The sequence below is a fragment of the Vicia villosa genome, linkage group LG2 (genome assembly GCF_029867415.1).
Source record: "Vicia villosa cultivar HV-30 ecotype Madison, WI linkage group LG2, Vvil1.0, whole genome shotgun sequence".
NCBI lineage: Eukaryota > Viridiplantae > Streptophyta > Magnoliopsida > Fabales > Fabaceae > Vicia > Vicia villosa.
In genome coordinates, this window is record NC_081181.1 from 171,628,513 (window position 1) to 171,642,454 (window position 13,942).

General features: G+C 34.1%; 1 protein-coding gene and 1 pseudogene across 1 annotated transcript; both read right to left on the reverse strand.

The window, feature by feature from the left end:
• Positions 1-1,314: 1,314 nt before the first annotated feature.
• On the reverse strand, positions 1,315-2,521 carry LOC131652971 ((-)-isopiperitenol/(-)-carveol dehydrogenase, mitochondrial-like; annotated as a pseudogene).
• Positions 2,522-10,329: 7,808 nt separating this feature from the next.
• LOC131647445 ((+)-cis,trans-nepetalactol synthase NEPS2-like) lies at positions 10,330-11,404 on the reverse strand. The gene is made up of 2 exons (XM_058917334.1): positions 11,091-11,404; positions 10,330-10,997 (listed from the first exon to the last, which is right to left on the reverse strand). Exons 1-2 carry the CDS (start codon positions 11,361-11,363, stop codon positions 10,458-10,460), a joined length of 813 nt encoding a protein of 270 aa, XP_058773317.1. The 5' UTR covers positions 11,364-11,404; the 3' UTR covers positions 10,330-10,457.
• Between the last annotated feature and the right edge of the window lie 2,538 nt (positions 11,405-13,942).

Consider the following 13,942-nt stretch of genomic DNA (forward strand, 5'->3'; position numbering starts at 1 on the left):
CTCTCAGTTGCCACATAATCCTCATCAATATCATCTTTTTCAGCCTCAGCATTGTTAGCAACACCAACAACCTCAATGTTATCTTCCTCATTACCAACTCCAGCCTCAACATTGTTAGCAATACCATCATCCTTAATGTTATCTTCCTCATTATTAACTCTAGCCTCAACATTGTTAGAAACACCATCATCCTCAATGTTATATTCTTCATTACCTACTCCATCCTCAACCTCCTCATCCTCATCTTCACCATCAACCTCAATGTTGACTTCTTCATTAACATCAACTTCAATGTTATTTTCATTTTTGAATTCATCGCATTGTACATCATCATCAACCTCAATGTTAGCATCTAATTCACTTTCATCAACAATATTAGGAATTTCAACTTCATGCTCCACATATAAGTCAACTACTTCATATCCTTCCACATCTTTTGAAAATTGCAAAACATCCTTATCATTGTTCAATGGTCTAAGACCACGAACAAAACTATATGCATGGTTCCAATACCACACACACTTAATATTTTCACAACCCTCACTCTTAATCATACCTTGTATCTCCATGTATGACATATATTCTACATCCCAACCTCATTTCATCTCAGCAACTTGGCCATTAACATACCACTTAACAGGTTCCTCAACTAGTTGTCCCCTATGGTGTATCCTTAACCTAACCTTGTTAGTCTTATGAGGATTCACAAAGATTCAACAAAAACATTTGCAAATTAACAAACAAACACTAACATAACACAAACAAACACAAGGGACCACAAATTCACATAAACAATGCCCAACAAACAAATAAACAATAAGACCACAAACAAATCAACAAACCAAACTGATTTGGGGTCCACTGACAATAGCAAAAGGGACAAGCCAAGCAAATAAACATACCTCACACCATAGTTGACCTCTTCATTTCTATTCTTCAGATGTTATGGAGTCGTCATTTTCGGTCTCAAACTTGCAGGTGAACTTGAACGCGATGGTGGACGAAACTTAAGGAACTTGACTCAAGAAGGATGGATGGGAACAAAAAGGATGGATGGAAACGAAAATTAGGGCAACGAAGATTGAGAAAAGGGACTTCAGAACTTATGATTGTTTCTAATAATAATCTAAAACGTTACGAATATTAAAACAACAAAAATCATGTTATAATTAATTAAAAATTCATTTAAGATTTTATGGAAATTATAATATTCAATTAATTAATAAAATATATTCAATTGATGACATGGCTTGGCTAAAATCATGTCAGCTCATTAAAACACATGACACGTCACCTAAAATGGATGGGGGACCATGTAAATCTAAAGCCATGCTAAATTAAGGGACAAGATTTGTTGATTTTGTAATAGGGAGACGCTTTGTTTAAAAAGTCCAAAACAGGGGAAAAATGAATGACACAACCGCGCATCGCACGGATCATAATCTAGTTATTTATCATATCAAAATATTATTATATTACTATTCTTATATATCCATCTATATTATACCACACTTTTTTTTGGGTATTTATTATACTTCTTTTATTGCATTTATTCCTTCATGTGCATCACTATTTACATCTCTAACACTCCGACTAGAAGTGTGATGTTTAATCCTCTTAATTACTCTATATTACATCGGCACTAGTAACATAGTTTCCATCCACAAGAAGATCAAGACCAATAACAAAATCAAACTCATTAGATGCTAAAAATAACACTGCAACTGCCCCATTATTAGTCCTTAAAACCATTCCTTTCAACATGGAGTATTTTGAAAAAAATCTTTTCCATTGTATTTGCATCTGCGTCTAGCATTTTCTCAGTCAGTGGTGCTGCTAATCCATTTGGTAACACGAAATTCACTCTTATCCCGTATTTTGCAAGTTGCACACTCGCTGAGCGCATTAACCTTAATACAATATGCTTTGACATTGAATAATATGTCCCCGTCGTGACACCGTAGCTAGCAGAAATGCTCGCCGTGCACACAATGCTACTCACCTTACCCTCCACCATCGCGCGTGCGGCGTGTTTTACGCACAATGTTGTTCCTATAGCATTAGTTGCAAACACACCGTTAGCTTGAGAAATGTCGAATTCCAACATAGTTTGATCACTTGGACTCACAATTTCAGCATTGCAGGGTATAATATCTATCTGTAATGAAAAAGAAAGGAAACAAGTTTCAACACACATTAATAATATATATTTGTATAACATTTTTATAAGAAATTTTATAAAAGATTGTACTTACTTGTCCATAAGTATCAATAGTTGATTGAACGTGATTTTTGACATCATCTTGAATTCTAATATCACAATGAATAAATGTGCGTCTATCTTTGCCAATAGATCAGCCACTTGAATTCTCAACTTGAATATCAACAATCACCACCATACGTACACTTATTTGGCAAAGAGATTTGTCGTCTCTTTGCCAATACCGCTGGCACCTCCGGTAACTACGGCTACTTTGCCGGCTAACCTAAGGCCGCTTTTGGTGGATGAAGTTTCTGCCATTTTCTTGATGTATAGAAAGTGGTTCCTAACTAGCCTTTTATACTAATTTTAGATGCATTAGATTTTCTATGAGACGTGATGGTATAGAATAGGTCATGTTGGTCTTTTTAGATAGGGTGGACCCTTAACCGTGGCCGTTCATGAATCAAAGATTCGTTTGAATACGGAAGTGTAGTTAGGCAATGAATGTTTTAATATTTAGTATAAATGTTATTAAAAACAATTTTATTTTAACTATTTTTATCCATAATATTTTAACATAATTAAGTTATAGATTTAGTTTAATTCCTCGTTTATTAAATTTAATATATTATTTTCATAATTATAAGTAATTTTTATAAAATTTAAATCTTTTTATTATATTGCTATAATTTTGTTGAGAAACTCTTACTACACTCATTGAATTCTTAGGCACCATGTGTGCTTTCAATAATGTCCTTTTGCTTTTGTAGATGTTTCTCCAAAAGCATTTTTTTACATTTGCGTGAAAACATTCCGTAGATGCATATACGGAACATTTCCTTATGTTTATTTGAGGAATATATCAGATTCAGAAAATTAGAAAAACAACATTTGCAACGATAAAAACAATATTCATAGATTAAAATCGGCATTCCATAGATAATATCAACAGCAAATTAAATATTACATTTCAATAGCCCGTTGGACGCTTGCACATCTCTAAGATTTGCTTTACCGTTCTTTGCATCGTCGCTACAAACTCGAGCGGGATTTTATCTTCAAAACCGAAATACGTTCGCCACATCGCCAAAACATCCGCTTGGTTCTTGAGCTCCAAGTTGGTGTAAACGACGTTCCCTCCGTAGTCAAATGAAGACGAACAATACTCGAGCTTCACAACCTTCTATTTGTCACTATAAGGTAGGCGGTAGTGGATTTCGTCAATGATGACATCGAGCGAGATGTACTCGTTGAGTTTGAATGTGCGCCCGAGTGTTCTGCCATCGGAGTAGGAGACACTTTCGACATACCAACGGACGTTGTACTCATATTGAAACATATTTGTGTCAGTGTGAAATACAATATTAGAAATCTCAAATTTATAGAAAACCTAGTTGAATGTGGGCCACCCATTTTCTATCACAGATCATTCTGTAGGTATATCCATTGAAAGATCCTAGATATTTTGTTTTCGTAGGTGCATCTACGGGAAAAACCCATAGTTTGCAAATTTTGAACTTTTCGTAGATACATCTACGGAACTTTAACTGTTAGTTATTTTAGCATAACAAAATAATATAGAAGGGCAGAATTATGAGAATGCATATATTGACGAAAAATCGACGGTTAAATCTATTGGTGGTTCTAATTTTGAAACTACAAAACACATCAAAAGAACTATCGACGGTTAAATCTATTGGTGGTTCTAATTTTGACTTTTCCTTATTCGCTTCATTCTCGATGTGTTTTTAATCTTTCGAATTCGTGCATCCTATCAACAAAAAGATCCGGCCACGTCTTGGCATCTTCGGTATGATGAAGCACTCATTCCAGTGACGTAGGTGGAATGGGGCATCCCGGTTTCAAGTAAACTTGCACAAAATGACTCAATTTTGAAAGTCATCCAATACACATGATGCGAATATTTGGATTTGTTGGTGGTGCGGTCCGGAGGGGGAAAAAGGTTTCCGAAAAACCATAACGCGTCAAGTCAATGCACACCCTATCATACGCGCATGCAATAAGATGTATCATTTTCGAGAATCTCATTCATTTTGACACCGGTGCATAAATGCACAACCAAGGAACAAGAGCTTCGTTAACCGCTTCAAATTTAGTTTCATCTCACTATACCCGCGTGTACGAGTCTTTATGCGTCTTCAACTCTTGGATAAGTTGATGACGGACAAGTGTATGACTAGGGGTGGAAAAACGGGCCCGGCCCACGGGGAAAGCCCGTTTTGCCCGCACTTTTACGCGGGGTGGGGTAAGGTTTTAGGTCCGCTCCCTTTAATGTGTTCGCCCTGCCCCGCCCCATTTTTTTCGGGCTTTTGCGGACATTAGCTTTTTCATACAATTTTACTATTTTTAGGCCTAAAAAGTTTGATTCCCGCGGGCTTTCCCCGCCCTCACTTTTTTGTGGGAAGGGACAAGGTTTTAGACCCGCACAATCAAATATGTCCGCCCCGCCCCGTTTTTTCGCGAGCTTTTGCGGGGCGGGCCTAAACGGGGCGGGCATGCCCGTTTTCCACCCCTATGTATGACTATCCTCTCCATTACCAAGCAACCCCGAGACGGCCCGGTAACTGCAATAATTGTCTCCCGTAACATTGACGATCCGTTTGATGTATCTGTCCATAAAAAATCGGCATCTCTTCGATGAATAGAATTTTTAGTGGAATAGGCATCTATTTGATAATTTGAATTTTCGGCGGAATAGGTGTCGGAGGCGGTTTGCTTATGCGAGCTCCTTTGTTTGAACTTGTTTGAGATATTTTAGATTTAGACGCCGGTGAGTCGGGAAAAGTTTATCGACGTGCTCACAATATGAAGGAGCCCGTGTGGTCGAGTTGTCATTCGGTGTAGGCTTCAATTTCTTCGAAGCACTATTTGTATTAACCGATTGAGAAAATGGTTTCATGTTGGTTGTTCGGGATATCCAATATTCCGCAATTGTTCTTTGATGTGGAGTTTCAAGTTGTCATCGGCCTTTGAAAACCTCTCTTGTATCGCTTCAAATTAGGAGGTAATAGAGATATGCAATTTTTCTCCTTCGACACAACCATCATCATCAAAACTAAGTCTTTTCCAATGAGGGATAACTTCGTCCATTCTTATTGGTTTACCTAGTTCTATCTTTTTAGAAATAACGCACGCACACAGGAGACCATACATTTTAGAAATAGTACAACCACACTTTGCGCTATCGGAACCTACAACTTCACCTTGTTTGGCCTCCGGAAAAATATAGTTCAACCCGGCCCAAGACACATTGTCGATCAATTGAGAATAAAGTATGTTGTCCTTGAATCGATGTTCCAACACCGTAATGCTCTGACCAAATGTTGTTTGTATCTCATTGTGTTGGTTTTTAATCATGAGATTTACACAGTCTCAATATCGACACAAGTCACCCTTGCTATTATCCAACCAATTTTCAAACTAGCATGTGTCGACTCGACTCTGTTGGTGGTTGTATTCCCAAGGTATCAGACATTATCAGTCCATGCGCACACAAACTTCTCCCTCACCTTATCCAGAATGGTGCTTTCAACATATTTCAATAAATCAAGATACTTTTCACTCACTTTTCGAAATTGAATGATGAAATCGGCGTATAATTATTTTGTCGAAGAATTTGAAATCCGACTTCATGCGTCAATTATTTGTTCAACAACCACACTGGACTTCACTGATTTCCCACCTTTGGTCTCTACTTGTTTCGTCCCTACCTCCAGTTTAACCTTACTTCTCACATTACATGTTATGTGATATCGACAAAGTAATGCCTTAGAAGAAGGAAATACCTTTTCCACTGCATTCATCAACGCGGTATCGCGGTCCATAAAAATTGCCTTAGACATCTCGACTTATTTCTTCCAAAGTGACTGACACACCTCTCATGCCCATGTAAAATTATCCTCTTTTTTGCACTCCGAAAAACCAAGACCAACCGCGTATGTCTTCTTGGTGGATGTTACACCAACCATATCAAATAACGGAAGTCTATACTTGTTGGTCTTGTATGTAGAATCGAGAACGAGCACTGTCGGAAATGTGTTGAACAACTTTATTGAATTCCGATGAGTCCAAAAAATATCTCAGACCGTAACTCCATCGTCGCAAGTTTGGTACCGAATCTCCACTATTATTGCATCTCCCTTCTATCTCCTCTATTATCCTTATTATTGTGGTACCGGATGTTATACACTTGCCTTATATTTGATACGTTGTCGGGTTCTTTCCGTTTCAATGTGACAAATATATTTTTCGGTTGAACAAGATTCAAGGACATGTCACTAATACATGTCTTCTCTTCCGGTTTGAGTCGACATACACTAGGATGACCTTGTAACTTTGAGCACAAATCATGGTATGCAAACCACAAATAACACTAAATTTCTATTTCTTGCTAGCCAACATATAACCACAGATTTTAAATGGAGACTTGCATTTTCTAGTACCCGTGCCATCTCTTTTAAACTTCCTTAGAGGAGTATGGTATTTCCCGCTTCTTTTGCACAACATTGTTACGAAAGTGTTTCTTCTTTTAGTACCAATGTACCATTAACTGATCTTCCTATTACCATGCCAAAACCAAGGTTTGTTTCATTCCTACGTATCCATGTGAGCGTGCTTTCACGATCATTAAACTCTTGCTTGTTATTAAAGTCACCGCCGACATCTACCGCCTTTACGACTATCCCTTCAACACTCGGAGAAACAATTGCAGAAGGAACTAATTCTCTTGAGATATTATCGGGGTGCACCATACCTATTTAAATTTTATTTTATTTTATTTTTTTAGTTTATTAGATGTACATACGGAAACACCTTTTTTTTAATCAAAAATTTAATTTTTTCATAGGTATATGTACGTAAGTATTTTAAACTAGTGTATGTTGGGAGAAATGACAGATTTATTCAATTCAGGGATTTCTACAAATAAAATAAAATAAATAGAACTTTTGAAATACAACACAGAAAATATTTTTTAAAAAATAAAAAATTAGTTAGAAATAAAACTTTTAATATTTTAATAAGTTAAATTTATATTTATATAAATAAATAAGAATAAATACATAAATATACTTATAATTAAAATGAAATATCTCTTATCCCTTTCCAATCTTTTCAAGTGGGAAGAAATAAAAAGTGGTTCAGGAAGGATTTTGGTTCCCTCCATCTACCTCACCTCTCCCTCTTAAAATTTGAAACATACACATAAACTATTAAATATTTCCTCTCCTCCCATCCTTCCCCTCCATTTATCCTTAACCAAACAGATCCTTAACAAAATTCAATGAGACTTCAGATTCCAAACCTCGCCATCATACTATCCTAAGCACTTATTCAAAGGCAGACACAACCATGCTCCTAATAAAATCTAACAAAATGGATTAAATAAAATTAAATCAAACAAAATTAAGTATGCGAATTGATTTTTGATACAAACATAGGGTGCACGTTCAATTAAAAAAAAGTGATTTAAAAAAAATAGAAAACAACATGGTAAGTTTTTGTTGGAAAAATTTCCAAAATATTTAATTGATAAATGATAATGATTAAATTGATTTTATGAATCTTTTTAATCATAAATGACAATGTGGTTGTGAGTTTTGTTATAGGGTGAAAGATCATGGATTCAAATCCTTGATTTGAACATGTAAATGACCAAAAGTTGTACCAGCCCAAATTTGAACCAGAGAACTCTTGGTCACCAATGGCGTGGACTGCATGAACTTACCACCAAACTAACACTACTTTACCTGAAATTTTTTACCCTTATTGATATAGAATTGTTCATAAATGACCATGTTGTTGTTTCTCCAATTCTCCTTCCATACTCACTAGTAGACTTTCTATCCCACTCCTTAAGAACAATTATTCCATGCTTACTTGAGGTAAGACTGGCATCTCCAAACTCAAAGCCTATATTGCTCACATCGAGTCTGAACCCACAAATGTTAAATAAGCCTTGGCTATTCCTGAATGGTCACAGGCCATGAAAGAGGAGTTCAATGCCTTGCAAGCCAACAAAACATGCACTCTAACAACATTGCCCACTGACAGAAAAGTTGTAGGGTGACGATGGGTTTTTAAAGTTAAACACAATGCTAATGGTAATCTTCTCAAACATAAGGCCAGGCTAGTTGCTAAAGGTTACCATCAAGAACACAAATTTAACTACATAGAAACTTTTTCTCCAGTTGTCAAACCAACCACTATTAGAGTAATTTTAACTCTATCCATCACCTATAAGTGGGATATCCAACAAATTAACATTAATAATGTATTTCTCAATTGAACTCTACATGATGAAGTGTACATGATCCATCCTCTTAGTTTTCCGAGTAAATATAACAAAGCAAGTTATGGTCTCAAGCAAGCCCGGTATGAGAAACTGACTGACTCTAACACTTATTCAACTTGTCTTCACCACATCCAAGTATGACAATTCTCTCTTTGTCTACTGCAACCAATTATATCCATGTATGCTCTAGTCTATGTTGATGATATTTTAATAACAAGTTCCATCTTCACTCTTTTTCATGACTTAATAAACAAGTTGCACAATACCTTTGCTCTGAAGTTAAATTATGTAGTAATGGCTCACTCCTTCTCACTCACTCCAAATACATCAAAAACCAAAATGTTTAATGCAAATGGGGTGCCAACTCTAATGCTAAACACCTGTAAGTTGAGTAGGCATGGCTCTAATTTCTTCTCCGATACACAATAATACAGATCTGTTGTTGGTGCATTACCATATGTTACACTAACTAGGTCAGACATTGCCTTTAGTGTCAATAAAGATTGTCAGCTCATGGCTAGTCCATTTGAGACACATTTGTCTGCAATTAGGATATTATTGTGTTATCTAAGTGGTACTAGTGATTACGCTTTGCTTCTATCTCCCTTAATCTTGGCACCCAAGTTCTCCCTTCGAGACTTCAGTGGTTCAGATTGGGCAAGTGATCCAGATGATCGTAGATCAACATCTGGTTCTTGTATATTTTTGGTCCTAAGCTGGTCTCTTGGAGTTATAAAAAGCAGTATTTAATTGCATGGTCTAACACTGAAGCTGAATATTGAGCATTTGTACATTTAACCTCTGAATTACTTTGGTTAGAATCATTACTTTGTGAACTTTGTATTTCATTTCACACACCTACACTATTATGTGATAATTTAAGTGTTGTTTTTCTATCTCATAACCGGGTTCAACATGCTCGAACCAAACATATCGAGTTAGATATACATTTTGTACGAGAACGTGTTGTTGCTAAACGAATGTCCATTCAACATGTTCTTGTAGCAACCTAGATTGCTGACACTCTAACCAAGCCCCTTTGCACAGATGTGTTTCAAGATTTGTGGGCCAAACTCAAGGTGGTGTGTGAAGCTCACCAACCTTCAGTTTGAGGGGGTGTTAGAGATATAATAAGTTGTACCATTTATTTTCTGTTATAACACTGTTACCAACTGTTTGAGTTAAGCTTGTTATTAGTTAGTAGGATGTTAAATGTAACAGTACTGTTATCTCTTTGTATATAAGGTTGACACACTGTATTATTTAATCTAATGAATGAATTATAGCTTATCACACTTTCTCTTCTTCGTTTCCTTTCAATTTCTCTCTCTGCAACTCATCTTCACAAGGTGAAGAATGATGACTGAGTTTATCAATTAACATTATTCAACTCACACTTGTATAATTTCACTTGCGTCTCATACTAACCTAATTATCATAATGCTATTGCTAACTTTTTTACATGTATTTTTCTTTGTTCATCGGAGAATTATGTCAATCCCACTAGAAACATTCCGTGGTACCAGTCATCATATGATCCCTTTTAATATATATATATATATATATATATATATATATATATATATATATATATATATATATATATATATATATATATATATATATATAAGACAAGGGACGTATCAAATGAGAACTTTGGCTATAATGAGAACTGAGAACTTTTAATAATAACCATTGAATTTGAATTAATGGCTCAGATTTACCTCATTTGCTAAATACATATTACATTAATATCTTGTTCAATTAAACATTAATTAAATATTTTAAGATATGAGGTAAATCTGAGCCATGAAAATACAACTTACATAGTTTATCATATTAAAATATTAATATTATATCAATCTTTTTTCATATTTATTTTATTGTATTTATTTTAGAATATGGATTATATGCATTACTCCTTATTAACATATGCGATGTTTAATCCTTCAAATTATCAGCGTTAGTAACATAGTTGCCATCCACACGAAGATCGAGACCCGTGACAAAGTCAGATTCATTAGATGCCAAAAACAATACTGCATCTACCACATTATTAGTCCTTAAAACCAATCCTTTCAACATTGAGTATTTTGAAAAAATCTTTTCCACTGTCTTTGCATCAGCGTCTAGCAGTTTCTCAGTCAGTGGAGTCGCTAATCCATTTGGGGACACAGAGTTCACTCTTATCCCGTATTTTCCAAGTTGCACACTTGCTGAGCGCATTAACCCTAATATTGCATGCTTCGACATCGAGTAATCTGTCCCCGTTCCGACACCATAGCTACCGGCTACGCTTGACGTGCATACAATGCTACCCTTCACCTTACCCTCCACCATCGCGCGAGCTGCGTATTTTACACACAATGCTGTTCCTATAGCATTAGTTGCAAACACGCCATTAGCTTGAGAAACGTCGAAATCCAACACGATTTGAGCACTTGGACTCACAATCCCAGCATTGCAGTGCATAATATCAATCTGTAGAGAATAAGAAAGAAAAAAAAGTAACACATTAATAATATCTATTTGTATAAAGTTTTTGTAAAATTTCTTATAAAAGATTGTACTTACTTGTCCGTAAGTATTGACTGTTGATTGAACGAGATTTTTAACATCATCTTCAATTCTAATATCACAATGAATAAATATGCACTTATCTGTACCAATGGATTTAGCCACTTGAATTCCCAACTCATCTTGAATATCAGCAATCACCACTATACGTACACCTTGTTTGACAAAGAGATGCGCCGTCTCTTTGCCAATACCGCTAGCACCTCCGGTGACTATGGCTACTTTGCCGGCTAACCTAAGACCACTTTTGGTTGATGAAGATTCTGCCATTTTGTTTATGTATAGAAAATGATTTTTTTTTTTATGTATTGAAAATGGATCCTTACTAGCCTTTTATACTAATGTGATGCGTTATATTTTGTATGAGACGTGTTAGGATAGAATAAGTCATGTTGAATTTTTTAGATTGGGTTGACGTTGATGAATTTAATATTCGTTTCTATCACGGAAGTGTTTAGTTAGATAATAAATATTTTTAAATATAGTATAAATATTTTAGAAAACTAATTTTATTTTAACTGTTTTTATCCACGATATTTAAACATAAGTAGTAGATTTAGTTTAGTGCCTCGTTTATTAAAGTTTTTTTTTTTAAATTAATATTTATAATTTAATGTATTTTGTTAGAAATATTTTTATAAAAAATTACTTTGAAAATAACTTCTTAAAATTATTTGTACATATTTTATTATATTGCTATAATTCTGTTTTAAATATCAAAATTTATAAAATAAAAAAAATTTAAAAATAATAATATTTTAATATTTTTTGAGATTTTAATTTTAAATTATGAAGTATGTATTATGTAAAAAATTTAATATATAGTTAATGATTATATAAATTATTTTTTTCAATTTTAAAAATTAAATTTGAAATACATTTGAAATAAATTCTACTATTTAATATATATATATATATATATATATATATATATATATATATATATATATATATATATATATATATATATATATATAATTTCTTTTAATCAGTAACTAACATGTCTTTAGTTTTTAAAATGATTTATAAATTTTTTTAAAAATAAAAATCATAAATCATACATATACAAGATATTATTAGATAATTAGTAATTAGTAATATATTTTATATACACTTAAATTTTTTTATAGAACATAAATTTTAATTCAACTAATAAAAACATTATTTGATGTGGCTGAAAATTAATATTAGTTAACAAATATTTTTATTTAAATTAAAATGCTCAACTTCAACTTGTGAGTATGAATTTCTATTTCTTCTGTGTAAAGAAAATATAAATTTGATTTTTCATAAAGTTTCTTTAATCTATTTAAAATTTATTTATTTTTAATTAAATTTATGAGAGTGGATGTAATAAAGCAGGAGAGAAAAATTTAATTATTTATTTTTGAATTAATAAAAAATTATGATTTGATTGTGTGTATATTCAAGTATCATGATTGTGTCTATCCAAAAATTTTCTCAAAAATAGTAACATGTCAAAGTGGTGCAAATTGTCAAAGAGTATTATCACATCATATTTATAAAATTTTAATGAGTTTTAAATGTTCTTTTCTTTATCTTCTTGCTTGCATGACAGCGGTTGTAACATTGCTATTTTTAGATAGAGCAGATATCAGATATCGCCCTTAATCATGGAGAACAGATGTCAAACATTTCTTTAAATTGAAATAAATGATTGTTTCAAGTTAAATGCACGTCGGCAGTTATCCTAACGCAGACACAACCATGTTATTCATCATTAAATCTAACCAATTTTAAGTACGCAAACTGAGTTTTCATACAAGCGTAGGGTGCACATCCAATTCAAGATAAGTGGAAATCGACATGGTAAATTTCTGACTGTCAAACGTGAGTTTTTTTTTTTTTTTAACAAAAAAGTTATCAATGTAAAAAGAGATCAAAATACACAGGGGACCAAGCCAAGACCCCTTAACAACAAAGCCTTAACCTAGGGATACCCATCTTGTCTAATAAATACTCTTTCATGATATCATGAGGAATGTAGTGGTACCAAGTGATAGAATTGCCTCTTAAACCCATACTAGCCAAATAATCGGCACAAAAATTGGCTTCTCTAAAATTATGTGTAATCATAAAATCTATACTAACAGTGAAAGCTCGACACATAAGCCAACGAATTCTGAATTTCCAAGGCACTAAGTTGTGATCTTTGAAAGCATTAACCACTAACACACAATCTGATTCAAGCCAAAAGTGAGTAAGGTTGAGGTCTTTGGCTTTTTCCAAAGCTATGATAGCAGCAAGAAATTATGCATTCTCAGGGGCTTCACAACCAATATAAGCACTAAAACTCAAAATATGATTAGCACTGTGATCACGAAAAATACCGCCACAGGCCGAGTTCCACGGAGATCCCACGGCAACACCATCAATATTGCATTTAACCCATCCAATAATCAGAGGGGACCAAACCACATGAACCGTAGATAGAGGTTTACGCGGGTTGATGTTAATACCAAAATTCTTGAGCAGGGAGAAGTTAACAATATCAGAATTGGAACACCTGCTGTTGTTGCCTATAACTTTTGCCATGCCTGTAATCCGAGAGATGCAAGAATATTTCCAATTAATATTAATCTCATCAAACCTTGACTTGTTTCTTGCATTCCAAACATTGTAGAACACACCAACAATGCAAGCATTAATAACCGCTTTAGTTTGGGCAGACCAGGATTGGTTAAGAATTTTCCTGCAATCCTCAAGGCATTGAATATTATAATTTAACCGCAAAGTATTCTCCAACCAATGCCACAGATTCTTAACAAAAAGGCAATCAAAGAAGAGATGCTGAGAGGATTCAGTATCCACTTTACACAAGCTGCAAG

What these genes read in the sequence shown, in the direction of transcription:
- LOC131647445 (XM_058917334.1), bottom strand. Translation starts at nt 11,363, where the DNA reads ATGGCAGAATCTTCATCAACCAAAAGTGGTCTTAGGTTAGCCGGCAAA. An exon ending in CAGTCAATACTTACGGACAA is followed by an intron (nt 10,998 to 11,090) that starts GTAAGTACAATC and finishes TATTCTCTACAG; the next exon opens with ATTGATATTATGCACTGCAA.